Source organism: Harpia harpyja, chromosome 13 (genome assembly GCF_026419915.1).
Source record: "Harpia harpyja isolate bHarHar1 chromosome 13, bHarHar1 primary haplotype, whole genome shotgun sequence".
Classification (NCBI taxonomy): domain Eukaryota; kingdom Metazoa; phylum Chordata; class Aves; order Accipitriformes; family Accipitridae; genus Harpia; species Harpia harpyja.
In genome coordinates this window covers 8,440,666-8,457,603 of record NC_068952.1, presented here as the reverse complement: position 1 = coordinate 8,457,603, position 16,938 = coordinate 8,440,666, and the positions used below count along the sequence as shown (strand labels likewise).

General features: G+C 39.9%; 1 protein-coding gene across 3 annotated transcripts in view; it reads right to left on the bottom strand.

The window, feature by feature from the left end:
• RAB3GAP2 (RAB3 GTPase activating non-catalytic protein subunit 2) overlaps window positions 1–16,237 on the bottom strand; it is a 51,132-nt gene extending 34,895 nt beyond the window's left edge. For 2 of the 3 annotated variants that reach the window (XM_052806254.1, XM_052806257.1), the window contains exons 1-3: window positions 16,055–16,237; window positions 4,580–4,647; window positions 570–693 (exon numbers count right to left, since the gene is read on the bottom strand). In XM_052806254.1, coding sequence (XP_052662214.1) covers window positions 570–693; window positions 4,580–4,647; window positions 16,055–16,163 — 301 coding nt within the window. In that variant the 5' untranslated portion in view covers window positions 16,164–16,237. The remainder of the gene's footprint in view (window positions 1–569; window positions 694–4,579; window positions 4,648–16,054) is intronic. The other variant, XM_052806255.1, reaches the window with a different exon arrangement.
• Window positions 16,238–16,938: the final 701 nt, after the last annotated feature.

The window sequence follows — 16,938 nt, the reverse complement described above, 5'->3', positions numbered from 1 at the left end:
TATGTAAACAGCAGCTGGCTGATCAGTGTTCATATATTACTAAGGGTCCTTTAAAAGTTCTGAGCGCTCTACTTTAGAGTAAAATATAAAGACACCCATTCTTCAAGATGGAGAGGAATTTTCTATCAAAGGTGGAAATCTCAAAAACAAACCACCTCAATACTCCCTCCTCCAAGTGACAGTGGCTCAGTTAGCTCATTTTTTCCACAGGAAAAGAAAAATGAGGTCAAGTATTTCTTAATGGCTGAAATTAACACAAAAGATTTGATTTTCTTATTGAGCACAATTAATGTCAATATCTCTGAGCATCTGAAACAACTGGGTAGTTATAGTATATATTAATTATATGTTAAAATAGTTTTATCAGATAAAAGATAGCTGAGAAGTAAAGACAAAACAACTTACTTGCCAAGCAGTACCTAGAAAATTCATTATGTGTACGATAAAACACTTCGAAATTCTTGAAGGTATGACTTGGGGGGTAAGCAGGTGGGGGTGGGGGGAAGCAAGTCTTGTCCTGATTACTATTAAGTGTACTAGCATATATACTTAGTAGAACGTATACTTACGCACTAAAAAGACTGCTTTCTGTTCATTAGCTATTACCATCAGGTCATTTGTTGGTGACAAGGACAACACACAGTCCTGAAGCCAGTAATTTCTCCGGTTCTTGGAATTAGATTCCTCTTCCTCCTACAGGTAAAACTTTAGTCAATGTATGCAAGAATTTTTAAATATAGCAGAACTTGCAAGATTCATGACAACAATTTGGCTTGCCCTCAATACCAGCGCTGAATGGACTATTACTTAGCACGTCACTACAGCTCAAACTTGCATGAAAAGCCATGAGAAATGCATCAACCTTGCACTAATTTTGTGTGTTTACAAACAGAAAACAAAGTAGTACTTATCACTCTACTCCTCAAAATCTTCTCCTTTCACCAAAGAGATACTAGAAGAATGAGATTTAAAGTTTTATTATTATTGATTAGAGACTGCATTCTCTCTAGTTACTCTTATAATCCATACTCAAAATGAACAATTTATCCAAGCTGATGCATTAAGTAAATATATGCACGTATGAAGAAAGTAACTAAGCTGGCATTCACATTAAAGCCTCATAGTAACGTGCAACAGGTATCACATGCCTTTCCACAACAAGGAACTTTACAAAGAAACAAATTCAAACTAAGAAGTGCCAAGTTTTAAGGGTTTAACGATGGGTAAGTAAAGACTTAGATGCCATCATTACGTATAAAAGCAAAAAGATTGCATCTTTTTTCCTCAGAGCAACAAGCCAAATATTTGATTGCGGAACAAACAAGGTCACTCTTGCTAACCATAGCTCACAGGCAGAAAGTAGGTCATAGGTTTTGAGCGGACTGCTACAAGGTCTCTCAGAGATGATACTCTTGCTTTCTTATCTCCATCCTCTTACCCTGATCACAGCAATAAACACACCTTCCCTTGTCCACCATCTCCATTTCTATAGACGCATATCCAATCCTACCTCCTCCTAGTTCTCTAACGTATTACTCCATCCTCTAGTATCTCAAAGCAGCTATGCACAAATTAAATACCCAACAACTTCAGTGTGATCATTTCCTGATCTGTGCAATTTATTATGTTGTAATAAAGTTGCATCTACTTGAAACTACACACATTTACTCCCAGGAGAAAAAAAAACAACCAAACTGTAGGAATAATTTGCATATCATACTTTTAATCAGCTATTCATTGTATTTATTTCCTTTCATAAAGTTGTACCATAAAAGCGGTCATTTTGTGCACAGAAGAATACCCTGTATATCCATCGTAAGGTCTACACTAACACACTACAAACATTCTAACTACCTTTGTCTATGCTATCTCTTGATTTTTGCAAGATAACCTATTTTCATGTCATTTTTGTCTGTTGATGGACGCCAAGTTCTATAGCAACAATTTTTCCCCTAATTACTGGTGTTTTTCAAGACTTTACAAAAAGGTGATGAAGTAGTCTGAGATACTCATGACAACTTTAACTCCTCCTGACAGAGATAAATGTATTATGTGCAAAAACACATAACCAAAACCTAAACAAAAGCCTTGTACTAATTTTTAATATCATGATTTTCAAACTGAAGAAACAGAAATTAAAGGCTTATTTAAAGATTAAAAGGAATTAAAATTATAGCTCAGATAATTTAAGTAAAATTATCTGTAGGCATAAACAAAGAACTTGAAATTAAAGATATAAAATATGGCCATCATATTAGGGACAAAAATAAGCTAAGCGTTAAAACAGGAAAAGGGCTGAATTTGTCAAAAGAAACTATTTTAAAAGGTGAAAGACAGAATGATTAAAATCAGCATTTAAGACAAGATTTCAACATCATCATCCCTACAAAATAGCTCATCAGTTCCATAAAAAGACCTTATGGAAGAAAACTTTTTAAAAATTTTAATTTTTTTTTTTTTCAGTGCCTTCTCAAAAGTTGCTGTTCCATGAAATAAGATACTTGTCCAGGTGACTTAAGTAATTCCAAGAAAAGATGTGTTTTACACCAGCTATAATGCAAATCAACGAACAGTTAAAAGTTTTAACAACAGAATTCATTGTTATATTATACTAGTAATTCTCAATTCTGTGCTAGACTGATGCACTCGGTGTGTGTTCAGACATACAGATTCACATATTTATATGTTCCTACACAGAACAACCTGTTTGCTGTAGATGACAGTACTTTATTTCTGAAGAGCTTGACCTGGAACCACTAGCAACTTTGGAGGAAAACACGTAAGCAGAGGAGAAGGAGGTCTTTAACAAGAAGGGTGTGAACTACCTGGCAGAACAATTTGACTTTTTAAAGAAAAGAGTGAAAAATAAGACAATTTCAATCTGGCAACACCTGCTAGTTCTATCAAATTACAACATAAGTAAAAAACAAAACATTTGTTCTCCTCATTAAGGCGGTTACAAACATTACAGCACATCTAACAAAGACGTGGCCTGAGAAACACACTCATTTCATGGCAATTATAGTGGAGCCGAATACCCATCCTATTTAAAAGTTTTTATACTCTTGTCATTCCCTGACATCAGCGTCAGTGATTCATCCTTGGGAGACACCACGCTCATTTCAACTTGTTTGTGACCTTAGCTGAAAAATCCGTTTCCCTGCTGAAGTAAGTAGTTACAAGGATACTGCCCAACTCCTTGGGTGTACTTCCTGCACACTGAGATAAAGACAGCAGATAAGAGAGTTTTGTTAGCAAGGTGAGGTCTGGGTTCCTCAGTCTACCCCATTAGCTCTCTCTAACAGGGAATTAACCAAGCAATTCCATTCAAAAGATTCATTCAGGTGCAGGGGATTTCTACATGGATAGCTTCCCTAACATCTTATGCAAGTCATCTGGTAGCTAGAAGCCTCAGCCTTATCAACAATTAACAGACTAGCCATATTATTCTTAGTTTAACTAGTTGGGCAGAGGGATGTTTTTCCCCCTTTAAAGAGCAACTGTGCTGCCCCATCCTACATACGGAATTTGATCCCTCCTGTAACACTATCTGCACATCACAACATAAAAGGAGTACTATGTCATCATTAGAAAGATGCTTGTGTTAGTGGCTCATGATTTAGGAGGTTTTGATATATATTAATTCATGGCAGATTATTATAACTCCACTGCCACACCCTACTGTCTCTGGCTGGCTATAGGACAAAAAAGCTGCAGCAGCACATAAAGATGTGTTGTCCTGGTTTCAGCTGGGATAGAGTTAACTGTCTTCCTAGTAGCTGGTACAGTGCTATGTTTTGAGTTCAGTATGCGAAGAATGTTGATAACACTGATGTTTTCAGTTGTTGCTCAGTAGTGTTTAGACTAATGTCAAGGATTTTTCAGCTTCTCATGCCCAGCCAGCGAGAAAGCTGGAGGGACACAAGAAGTTGGCACAGGACACAGCCAGGGCACCTGACCCAAACTGGCCAAGGGGGTATTCCATACCATGTGATGTCCCATCTAGTAGAGGAACGGGGAAGTGGGGGCAGGGATATCGCTGCTCGGGGGGACTGGCTTGGTGTCGGTCGGCGGGTGGTGAGCAATTGCACTGCGCATCATTTGTACATTCCAATCCTTTCATTATTGCTGTTGTCATTTTATTAGTGTTATCATTATCATTATTAGTTTCTTCTTTTCTGTTCTATTAAACCGTTCTTATCTCAACCCACAGGTTTTGCTTCTTTTCCCGATTTTCTCCCCCATCCCACTGGGTGGGGGGGAGTGAGTGAGCGGCTGCGTGGTGTTTAGTTGCTGGCCGGGGTTAAACCACGACATGTGTGTATACTCTAGTGAGAAAAAACCTACAGAATCCAAGAATATGAGTAATTATCACAATAGGTAACATCCAAGCTATATTTAGAAACAATTACAGGAGCAAGGGACAAACAAGCAGTCACATTTAAAACACTCATTAGGATCCTTCTTGCCTGGGTGATAACTATATAGGAGGAAAAAAACCACACCACACACACAAACAAGTGGAAAAGCCTTTTAGAATAGGCAAGTTAGCAATGAAAACTCATATATAGGGACTTACAGGTTCTTGTAATTCTGCTTCATCCCAGGCTCCCCAGCCACCATCTTCCCAGCTTGTTGATTTGCCTGCTTTAAGCAAAAAAAGATTTGTCACGTGAATACAGCACAGACAATGAAAAACACATTCAGAAAGGATTGCTGGTGGTTGTTTTCCTTTCCCCACCAATGCGTTATAACTTCATTTACAGCAGATACTAAATGAGTTCTACAGAAAGAAACATGAAGTGGTAGAAATGGCTGTCTGTCTTCTCTGTACTTACTTCCATTTTTGACACTATGGAAAAGCAGTAACAGAAGATGTTACACCTGTTTCCAATTTATACTTAGGTTACAACACCTGTATCAAATTAATTTTGACAGACTGCATCTAGAACCATGGGTAAGTAACATCTTACAGTGCCTGGTACAAAACACCATTGATCCTTCAACAGGGCCTCTCTGCACTTTACAAGAACAAATTATTCAATCAAATTTGGTTCTTCTCAGTTTCTCACAGACACTTCAAGAGAGCCAAGATATATTTCTAGTTTTATACTGCAAGCTGAAGCAAAGAGTGACAGCATAAGGGGGGGAAACCCTATGTGTCCTCTTGACAAAAACTTTCTCCAGCAGGTACAGAGACCTAAGACCTCACTGCAAAATTTAAACTTTAGCTTGATTTATCTAATTATTACTACTCGAAAGACAACAAAAGCCCCATCCTGTACATATTAGGCAGCTACAGAGGGCAAGTAAGGGGACAGCAGGCTCTCTCCAACCCTTCAGGACTCTGTGTATAGGCCCCAACTGTTTTACTGACTGGCATAAGACAACCTGTAACACACCACAAGAACCACATATGCACAATTTTATGAGAAACAGTACTTCTACACATAAGTAAAAAAATCTTCCTTCCCATAATGGTGTATTTTGGTTTGGTTTAAGTCAATTGCAGGATCAGCCAGTAGCAACATAAGCTCATTTTAACAGGGAATGACAGTACATGGAAATTCCCCTGTGACAACAAAACATCTGAGCCCAGGATAATGCAGATCCCACCACCACTCCCACAGCAGTCAAAGCAAAAACTGAAGCTGTGGCCTCTGAGGGGAAAATGAGCACAAGGACCTTGGCTATTCATGTCTCTGCAAGACAACGCAGAGGAAAGTTAATGAGACAATGATCAGTTTCAATTATGTCATTCAGAAACCTCAGAGAAACCACAAGCTTACAAAATACCTCAAACACCTGATAAAATGGAGATTCATAGAGACAGGCCTACTTCTCAGTTGGTTTATAAAAGTGAATGTAGTAGTCTTGTGTAAAACAAAAAAAAAAAATCTGTGATTTTCACCTAAAAATACAGAACTTGATGTGAATTTAAAAGACTATGCAAACGGTAATTATGCACAGGCATTTAGTAGTAGAAGATGTACAATTCTCAGACACCACCATCATTGGAACCCTCAATAAGTCAAGAAGCATCACTGTAGTTCGGGAGAAAAGCCAAGCACTGACTTCCCTCTAGAAGCACTAGCATGAAATATGAAGCAGTAACATCAATGACTTCAAGACTTTTCCAAGAATTTCTTTCAAGTTTTTCATTAACTGATGTCATGGCTACTTTGACCTTAAGAAGTTCTTTAAATGCCATGTCTCAAATTAGTTGAAATTTAGTTTTAAGCAAGCAAGACTTTGCCATTTTGGATGGTCAAACAGTACAGACAAGAAGGTTTGTATCAAGAACACTCCAATTCTATTTGATCTAAAAACTCTGCTTCCTTTACCACCAAAGGCAACAAAACAGTACAACAAAACAGAAATCTGTATTCTGTCTATTTAGGCAGATTTTTAAACTTTTGTATGGCTAATGAAGACAACCTTTAAAAAAAAATTTTTAGCTTATGCAAGAAACTTTCTACCAATGCTGTTGAGAAGGTATTTCACCAGACTGTAGAAGACAAAATGCCCACTCTATGAATAGCTTTTGTTAAAATTGAAAGGTCTGTACCATCTACAAAACGGGCGAGTCAGTTTAACTGCATCATCATCAATACAGATCTGACTGCACAGTTATTTCAGGCATAACTATATAAGCAACAAGCTTCCAAGGGTTACAGTCCCATCTTGTATTTGAGGTTGAGAATTTTCCGGTGTACAAATATATAAAAGAGAATTATGGCAAATACTGTTGAATATAAACCACAAGAAGAAAACAGTAACTAACTTCAATGTTTAGTTTAAGATAGCTAACAAAATTCTACTTCTGTTTACACATATTATCTCAAAAGGCAACAAAACCTCCTTCCTATAAAATTCATGGAGGAAAGAAATCTGTCAGTGTGCCACAGTCCAGAGAGAAACATAACCATACCCAAGAAACACAGTCAGGGCCAATGCCTTCCCTACAGCACAGACCAGACCAACCTTTCCAAAAAGCATCAGCCACCTCAATTCTGAGACTGAACACCCAACATAAAACTTCAACTGTGAGGATTCTTGCTGCCTCTTTGCAAATAGCTACATTTTCATGGTTGTTGTCATCTTCCTTGGATGAAGCTAGATCAATCAAAAAAGAATGGAAAAATGAGGTAATGGTGATGCACTGATGAAGCTGCAGAGATCTTTCAGAACTGTGACCTGCTCTGCAAAGCCAGCCTCTCCTCCACCTTACAAGGGTTTACAAGTTTGCTCCTTCATATCCATCCTCCACATTGTATAGACTGCCCCTGCATGCGCTAATCATATGTATTTCTCGAGCCCCTGCATGCATTCTTTCCTTGCTTCCATACACTAATTCTTTTTTAAAAAAGAAATTAAATTAAAAATAAAATTGTTTCCTTATCCATATTATTCAGACACTTCACCTGTGCAATGGCTAGTGAAGCAAGGTATTAAACAATAGACAACTAATCTCTGAAACAATAGACAGAGAAGCAACAGAGGGATACACCTGTCATACTTAAACTCAAAGCACACTGTTATTCCACTGTTATTCACCTGTGCCAATGAACCACAAAACATGGCACAGCAGCTGTCAGCTTGCAGAGACTTTCCCATGCACCAGTACCTCATAAGGTTGGTCAAATGAGAGATGACATAGGATCCAAGTTCTGTTTACAATGAAGATTTTAAGAAACACCCCACCATTTCTTTTAGTAACATTAAAGATCAGAACTAGCAACTGTGGAATGTAAGACACTATTTAGTACCCAATACCTAAACAAGCCCTAAACAGTTCTTGACTTGCAACATGTTTGTTTCTTCCAGTCCCCTGTCGGGAAAAATCAAGCTTTCCTGTGCAAATCTGCATTTCCACTCATCTCTATCTAGTAGTTCTCCCTACTTTGATAAAGCAGCAGCAGTATTCCAGATTTTGTTTTACTGGGGCGATTGCAAAAATAAAAGTTCATCTACTGGGTCTACAAGAACCACTTCATTCTTTAATTTGAAGCATATAGCATTAAAACTCCATCATCAGCACATTTGAAACTTGAGAGCTGCTTTAAATGCTGCACATGCAGCATTGGTTTTAATGTACAAGAGAATTCATTTCAACCATATTTATCATTAACTTAATACCCAAAAGAACAACTTCTACTGATAAGCATATTTTGTTTAAAAGACAAGAACAGAGGAGAAACTTCAGCAACAGATCTAGACCAATGAGGTCTAATTGGCATTTAACAGGTCAAATTCAATATCAAAGATGTTTTTACTCCATCTAAGACTTCCTCCCCAAATTGCAGAATCTATCTCTGAGCCCAGAAAACTGCCACTGTCCTCCCTTCCAGAGCAGCATGATGACCTGGGGCAGGCAGCAGAAGCCATTCCCCCCTGCCCTCACATCTACATTCCAGCTCTATGCAGCAGGTTACCAGAGGACATGCTTGGCATGGGCTTGCCCAGAAGAGTCTATGTTTGCTCAAGTGGGAGAGCATGTGTTGAAAACTGGACCCCCAAAGGTCAAACTACCCCTACCCTACGCTGATATATAGCTTTAAAACAAACAAGTTTATGTTCATAGACTATTTCTTTTAATAGGTATGAAAAATATCAACTCATGCACAAGCTAGTAATCTGTCCTCAACAGGTTTTAGATTATTAGCCATAAAATATCAAACTGCATCAGCCAAAAGACTAATATGTACATTCTTTGTACATATAAAAATTATAAATAAAATCAAGTCATGCATCAATTTGTTTCATATCTTAATATACTGGTTTTGCCTGGCATAGAGTTAATTTTCTTCACAGTAGGTGGTATGGTACTATGTTCTGGATTTGTGATGACACAAACACACCAATGTTTTAGCTCTTGCTGAGCAGTGATTATACAGCATCAAGGCCTTTTCTGTTTCTTACACTGGCCTGCAGCAAGCGGGCTGGAGGTGTGCAAGAAATTGGGAAAGGGACATAGCTGGGACAGCTGACCCCAACTGACATCCCATACCATATGATGTCATGCCCAGCAATAAAATCTGGGGGAGAGAAGGAGGGAGGGGGTGACATTCAGAGTTATGGCATTTGTTTTCTGAAGCAGCTGTTACACATGACAGAGCCCTGCTTTTCTGGAGATGGCTGCACACCTGCCTGCTGATGGGAAGTGGTAAATGAATTCATTATTTTGCTTTGCTTGCATGCAGAGCTTTTACTTTACCTATTAATCTGTCTTTATCTCAACCCACAACTTTTCTCACTTTTACCCTTCCGATTCTCTTCCCCATCCCACTGTAGGGGGAAATGAGCAAGCGGCTGTGTGGTATTAGCTGTCGACCAGGGTTAAACCACGACACTTAATTGCATGTGTGCAGTCTGTTGGGTTTATGTTCTTCCAGCTTGTTTCCCATTCATGCTTTAAGATCTTATAAAATTAATAAGCAATCATTTCTTGCCCTATTACTTAAGTGCAAGAGTTTAAATTTTTTTCTATGTATATTTACTGCAATTCCGATACCATTGGATTGCATAATTAGTGAAGAAATAGAAGCAGTTTCTTTTCAGGCCAAGGAATTTTAGAAATAGTTTAGAATCTTCTTGCTGTTCAGTAATCATAGGCCATTTATTCCCAAAGCTCCTCCAACATGGGGACTGACAAATATATTAGGTTGTTTTGCCAGCATTACTAGGAAGCCCCTTTTGAGAATAGTATTACATTTACTTTCTCTTATCACTTCAGACATCCATTGGGGGGGGGGGGGAGATGACACTCAAACTACGTTAGCTCGCTAATCTGAAAAAGAACCACTTGAGCAATTTCTCTTCCTTTAGATGGTCACAATTGCTTTCAACAGAATAAAAGATGACTAAGTTAAAAATAGTCCAGATACTACACAGATTCTTTAAAGAAATGCTGTGAATTTCCATGGCTTACAGTTGTAACAACTCCAACAACAAAGTTTGAGGTACTATGCGGGGGGCAGGGGAAGCTTTGTGATGCTATATAGCACAGGAAACAAATGAAACAGACTGCATACAAGACGTAGTAATTCAGCTTTCTTTCAGGTGTGACAGCTTAAGTTATAGCAAGAAAGAAGTTATCCAGTAAAGGAGGTGCTAAAGCAGCAAAAAACTCAGGTGCCAAAATAATTTGTACAAAGAACTCTGACACCACCCTGTCGTGTGTTGAAAGCATGTCATTTAGTCTTCCCCATATCTCAGAATGTATTAACAATTACAGACATAACACAGTTCAGGTAGAGTGCATATTTTTATGATATTTTACATAAAAACTGAAAGAAAGGCATCTTAAATGTATATAATGTAATCTGGAGAGGGAGGATCTGATTAAAGAGGCAATACAAAAGAGCTTGTCAGAAGACTCTTCAATAGGAATATACCAAATTCAGTAAGAGGGATACAGAAACAGTTAAGAACAACCCTACTGCTAAATGCAATCTACAATTTGATTTTGTAATGTATTTTTTTTTTCTTTGTAACCTTGTTTGCAACTCTGAAATAAAAAGCCTGGCCTTCTGTATTTCTGAATTAAATTAGCTGATCCAGATAAAGCAAACTGTGCATGCACAACTCCAAAGATGTTATTTAGAGCAACCGGACTGAAGAACACTTTTCAGGGTGCTGTCAATGTAACAGGGCTGGATTTTGGAGAAGAGTTTCTCTGCCAGGCTTAAGCCATGATTCCTACTGTAAAAAGCAGCAGTAAAGTGACACCTCATAGCTCTGAGCAACCCCCCAAATCAGGGGGCTGATTTTTTTCTTCCCCCTGAATAAGCAGCAGCATCTCAAAGCTGTGTGCTGTGCCACACACCACTCTGAAGTGACCAGCTCACTATCATAGATGCAGGTATCATTGCTTGGAAACTCCCAAGGACAAGTTTGGGTTTATTTTTTTCTTCTTATTAACTTCATTTAGGTAATGGGAGATAAACACACTTGGGAACTAAAAACATCTGCACACCAGGAAAGTACTCATTTTTTTTATTTCATCTTAATGCCCCCGAAGTTCAGCTAGCAGCAGTCCTACCTAGCTATGTCACTGAACGGCTATCATCAAGCCTATCAAATGTTTTAAAACACACAGTTCAAGCTCAGGGTCTACTTGAAGAACAGAGAGATGTCAATTTAAGTAAATTGTGGTTAAATTCCTCAAATTATAAAGACTGTAGAAAATGTTATGTGTCTTTATTGCTCTATTTTCTGCTCCTTTCAGTTAAATATCCATTAATTTCTTAATGCTAAAATTCTGTTATGCCTGTGAAGCTTTATCACATTTTGCAAATAAGATGGATTTTTCGTTCACGTGTACGCCTTATAGACAGTTGTATAATGGAGTTAACCGTTACAGCTGTTTTTTGATCTAGCCAACACACATCCCAAAACATCTTCAACACAGCACGCTGCCAAATTAAAAGTAATGCAAATACTTTCTATTCCCAGTATTTGCACATTTGAAGCAGCAGTTTTCAAAGCCACTTAGATACCACTAGGCTCAGGCTCCACAGAGGATTTGTGCCTCATTATTAACATTAACTTTTCCCAAGAATCTTAAATCCTCATGCTTTATTAGTCCTGTTCATTAAAATATGAAAAACATTGAAACCCTTTTTTTTCCCTAGAGAATAAAGGTATGGCAACTCCACATGAAGCATCTTTAACCAGCTTACTCCACAATATCGTTTTTATTCAAGCCATGTGAGGCAAGATCCACCCCAACACCTTTTATTCTAACATCTACAATAAAAAAAGTAGCTATATATTGCTTCATGGCAGAACAATGGTCACCTCAAACAGTCTATAAACTTTACTTAAGTTTTTTCAGCATTGCATTATCAGCAATCTTAACATATGACTGCATAATGCAAGCAAGAACAACATGAATCCTTCCTTCCAGTGTTTCCTGACCTAGCAGGAAACAGGCACCTGCAGAACTGACTTTACACAAGGTTCAAAGGAAGAGGACACTTTTTCTTTTCCTCCCCAGTTTACCAAACAAGTATATCCTTTACACAAACTAGACAAACTGTTGGGCTACAGGAAAAGATTAAGTGAAGTTGTAGTTGATAGGATGCTTTCCATCATCTTTTTTCCACTGTTGAATGTGTTTAAACATTTACCTATACAAAGGAAGGAAAAAAAAAAAAATCAAGTTCCCTTAAAGTGCAGATTTATTTTTTTTTAAACTCAGTTACCTACATCTGTATTTTTAATATAAGTAGCACTTCGATAAATCTTTTCAAATTAAATTTGAAACTGACAACCTAGATTAACTTATTATAAATAAATTAAATATGCTGCTATGTCAATTATGACTAGGTAAGAAGGTACGGCTTTTTTATTCATACTAAAGACACCTAACTTTGAACTTTAATAAAAGTCACAGTATCACATAGTGATTTAGAAATGTATACTGCTTGCATTTTCAGAAGCAAGCAAATTCTTTTCACTTAAAACCTATCTACAAACATGCTTTTACATTAATCACCTGAGATTTTAGTATAGCCAATACACTCTCAGAAAATATTTTGGTTATTTTGGTTAGAATGAAAACATGGCCAAAGCTAAAAGAGCAGAAAAAACTTCTTTGATCTATAACTAAGAAACCAGAAAAGAGATGACCTACAGCTTCTAACAAAACCCTTAAACCCCACACACTGAAGATCCTGGAGACACCTTTTCAAAAACATTTGATATGCAATATCTGACAGGAGCTTTTTAAAATTCTACTAAGCACCTAAAACATCAAGTTATGACTCAAAAAAAAAAGTAATCAATTTGTTCATTGAAATACTCTTTGTTAAATAAAAATATTTAACAAACATTTTTTTTCCTAAGGTAGCCAGCACTATAACCTTTAAATATTGGTGAAAGAATTTCCATACAAATGCAGCTTAACTTAAAAAAAAAAAACCAAACACACACAAGAAAAAAATAGTAAATAAAAGGTGCTGGCTCTCCAGTTTAAAGTAAAAAATACTTAGAACTTTGACAAGTGCTTATTAATATTTATGTAACTGTTTATATGTGAATAAACATAGCTTCAGTTTAGTACAAAAGCTGTATTTGATAGCAAATGAACATACTTTCTTTGTTGAACTTACCAGTAAAAACAAACTACTCTTTAGCTTTTTTCCCCTAAAGAGTAAAAATATAAAAGCAGATTAAAATTCACATTTCTAAATGTACAACTTTATTCAACTACTGTTTTAAAACAGTGCATTCTGCCAATGCAACAGTTTTTACTAAAGCATTCCGCCAATGCAACAGTTTTTACTAAAGCATTCCCTGATAAAAACCATTTATTTGTATCTTGCTTAGTTAAAAATATTTGCCTTGGCTCTTGTGCCATAAGAGTGCAAAATGCACTTTAAAAAAAAAAAAAAAAGCCCAACAAAAACTTGCTTGGACAAAATTTTTTTCCTTCCTTAGTGCACAACATTAGAAGCAGAGATTTGTTTTATGTTCTCACACTTCTTCACTAACACTGTATTTACAGCAAAGAGTTCTTCCATGTGGACAATGTAAAAGTCAAGGTACACAACAATCATCAAAGAGAAAAGGGAGTAATTTTGGACTGCCATGCAACAAGTCAGTTGCTTACTAAGAAAAGTGAATGAATTAGTATGTATGTGGAAAAAATAAAGGAACAGAGACTGAAAAACTGAAATAAGTATTTCTAACCAGAGCAAAAACGGTAGGTGCAAGACCAAGAGACTAGCAGTAGCTGCAGGACCTATACCATCTCAACCTGAGTTTCAAAACAACCCTGCAGCTTAGCTATTCAGTTGGTTACACCACAAAGTAGCAGCAGACTTGGGGGAACAAGCCTAATGGGAAAAGAATCTCCTGTTCCACACAGCCAAACCCAGTTTTTTCTAACTCGGGATACCTCCACAATTTACTTATTTCTAACTTAAAATCCTTCTGCATATTGTTAACAGTCTGTCTCCCTGTCAAAGATGAAGCAGAAATCCTTAGTGCATTCAAAGTGACTAATTATAATCTTATTTAAAAGTCACTTTGGGAACTCTCACTTGCTTACAATTACGGTCATTTATCCTGAACCATTAAAACAGCCGTGGTATCAAAAAATCACAAGAACAAACGCAAAAGATTTCAAAGAATCTAAATAAGCAATATTTTGAGAAATACTTCATTCTGAATTCTGACACTCTGCCTCGATGACTGAACGAGCAAATATAAAAACAGTCCAGAATACAGCCAACTCATTAAAATGGAAGAACAGCACATTTTAGAACATACACCTTTGCTTCTATCATTTTTGTAGTTTTACAACATACTAAATATTTTCTCTCTTTACAGCTGCCATTTGATAAATCCACTCCAACAGAAGTACCCAAAAGTTATTTTACACGAACTTCTCTCACATGTACCACCAAATACGAGAAATATTTTAATTTCTTTCAGAAATACTTTTAGAAACACAAACACATTACAATCTTTTGCTTTTATCTTCAGTATTCAAGAGGCACTAACAGGACCCTACTGGTTCCAGAATCCCTCCTTTAGATAGGGATGACACCAAAACAAAAGCCATATGGAATCTGTATGCGTTTTTCAGAGCATTATTACAGTCAAACAACAAGCACTAGTACCAGCACATAACTGTTTTCTACCAAAAGTTTTGGACAATGAAGACTGGCTGTATAAAAGTCTTCCAGAATTACTTTCTTCCAAGTGCATTTCAACAAGTAAATTAACTAGCTGAACATATAGTGTACTTTTAAAACTTTTTCACAATTGTTGTGTCATCTTTTTACCAGGACGTGCAGTGACAGGACAAGGGCCAACAGTTTTAAACTGAAAGAGGGTAGCTTTACATTGGCTCTAAGGAAGAAATTTTTTACAATGAAGGTGGCGAGAACTGGAACAAGTTGCCCAGACAAGTTACGGATGTCCCATCAGTGCTAGTGTTCAAGGTCACGTTGGACAGGGCTTTGAGCAACCTGATCTAGTGAAAGATGTCCCTGCCCATAGCAGGGGGGTTGGACTAGATGGACTTTAAAGGTCCCTTCCAACACAAACCATCCTATAATCTCCCCCCTCTTTATTCCCCCACAGACCTTTTAAGCTTTTTAAAAAAGCACCTTGCTGCTTTCTCTCCTAGCTCTGTTTACAGTTGAGAGGGCTTTACAAGCATCCTCATTAACCTCTTCAAACACTTTCCTTCCATGCTGTCGCCAGAAAGACAAAACATCAGCCACATATAGTTAACACATTACAGCACCAGCAACATACAGCCCACTGTTTTGTTTCCCTGTACCGTCTATCCTAGTCCTTCTTCTCTGTTGAGTATCCGGATTCTGTGCCAGACAGCTCAGCTTTTGCCGTGCATTGCCCCACACAACAGAAATCTGGTCCACAGCTTCGGACTGTAGTTGCTGAAGATTGACTGTCTTTTTATTTAAGACGCCAAACTAAACCTTTAGTATACTTTAAGCACATTTGGCGTTATTAGACAACCCTGCACGCACAACGTTTGTTAACTTTACTAGAACGCTTTCAGACAACCACACTCTCAGCGAGAAAATTACAAACTTCCATCTCGAAGTTAGCGGCACACAGGGTCTGTGGCCGAAGAGCTTCACCTACGCACTACAGGATACGGACCGACACCCGAGCACACAGCTGAGCACCCGAAACTTCCGGACACCAGGAGAATCTGAACTTGCAGGGGAAGATGTGGCACCTGAGGCAGGAGAGCCACCCTTTACAGCCCTTTATCACGACGGTAACGATGCCGAGCACTCGGCCACCCGCGGTTACCCCCTACACGCCCCGGGCGCACTCTTGAGCGGACAGGGACGGTGAGGAGAGCGGTGACGAGCTCAGCCGGCACCCCCGGCCTCGCCGTCAGGCAGCCCCGGCTGTGAACAGGGGGCACGGGCGCACGGAGCCCCGAGGGGGCCGCGGGGAGCAGCCCTCGCCACCGCCGCCCCCACACGCGCCCCGCCGGACCGGGCCAAACCGGGCGAAACCGGGCCCCCAGCTCCCCCGCACCGCGGGGCGGACTCACCGCTCTCCTTGCCGGCCGCGGCGCTGCCCTGACGGCGGTTCGGGCACAGGAAGTCGCGAGCCGCCTCCAGGTCCTGGAAGTGGCCGAAGGGAACTAAGGCGCACGACATGGTGCCGCTACCGCCGCCGCCGCCGCCACCGCCCGACCCGGAAACGGTCGCCGACTTCCCGCACGACCGGCGCCGCGCGGCCCTGCGCAGGGCGCATGCGCGGCGCGGAGAGGCACCTTCCCCCCTTCCGCGGGAGCTGTCACGTGACCCCGGAAGCGGCGGAGGCGGCAGGGCCGGGATCGCGCTGCTCCTCCTCCTCCTCCTCCTCCTCCTCCTCGTCCGCCGGGCAGCGACGTGGCTGCTTGCGGGCAAAAACCAGTGGCCCAGCGGATGAGGCGGCGGGAGCCGCTCTGAGGCGGCGGGATCGGCGGTGGCGGGCGCTGCCTCCCCGCCGCCGTTCCTGAGGGGAATCGCGGCCTACGTGCCCGTTTTTTCCCTGGCCCTTGAGCCTGCAGCTGGCTGGGGTCGCTGGGAGCGGAGCAGCGCGGCTGGGGTACGAGCTGCCGTGTGCCTGCGGCCCTCGGGGGGTAGCTCTGCTCGCGGCCCGGGCAGCGGCACCGGGGAGCGGCTGTGGCAAAGCCCCGCGCTGGCAAAGCCAGGAGGAAGAACGGCCGCCGAGTCCTGTGTTGTGTTCTCGGGGCCAACTCATTATGCAGTCAGTGGCAGTAATTGGCATGTGAGACTCGGGTTGATGACAGTGACTGTGTACTTGGCAGGGAAGACGAGACCGTGTCCCAGCCGGCCTGAGTCTAAAGGAAGGTGCTGTGAGACGCTGGTACAATTTCATCATCCAGACCTAATGATGAACAAACACAGCCCTAAACACCTATGTTAC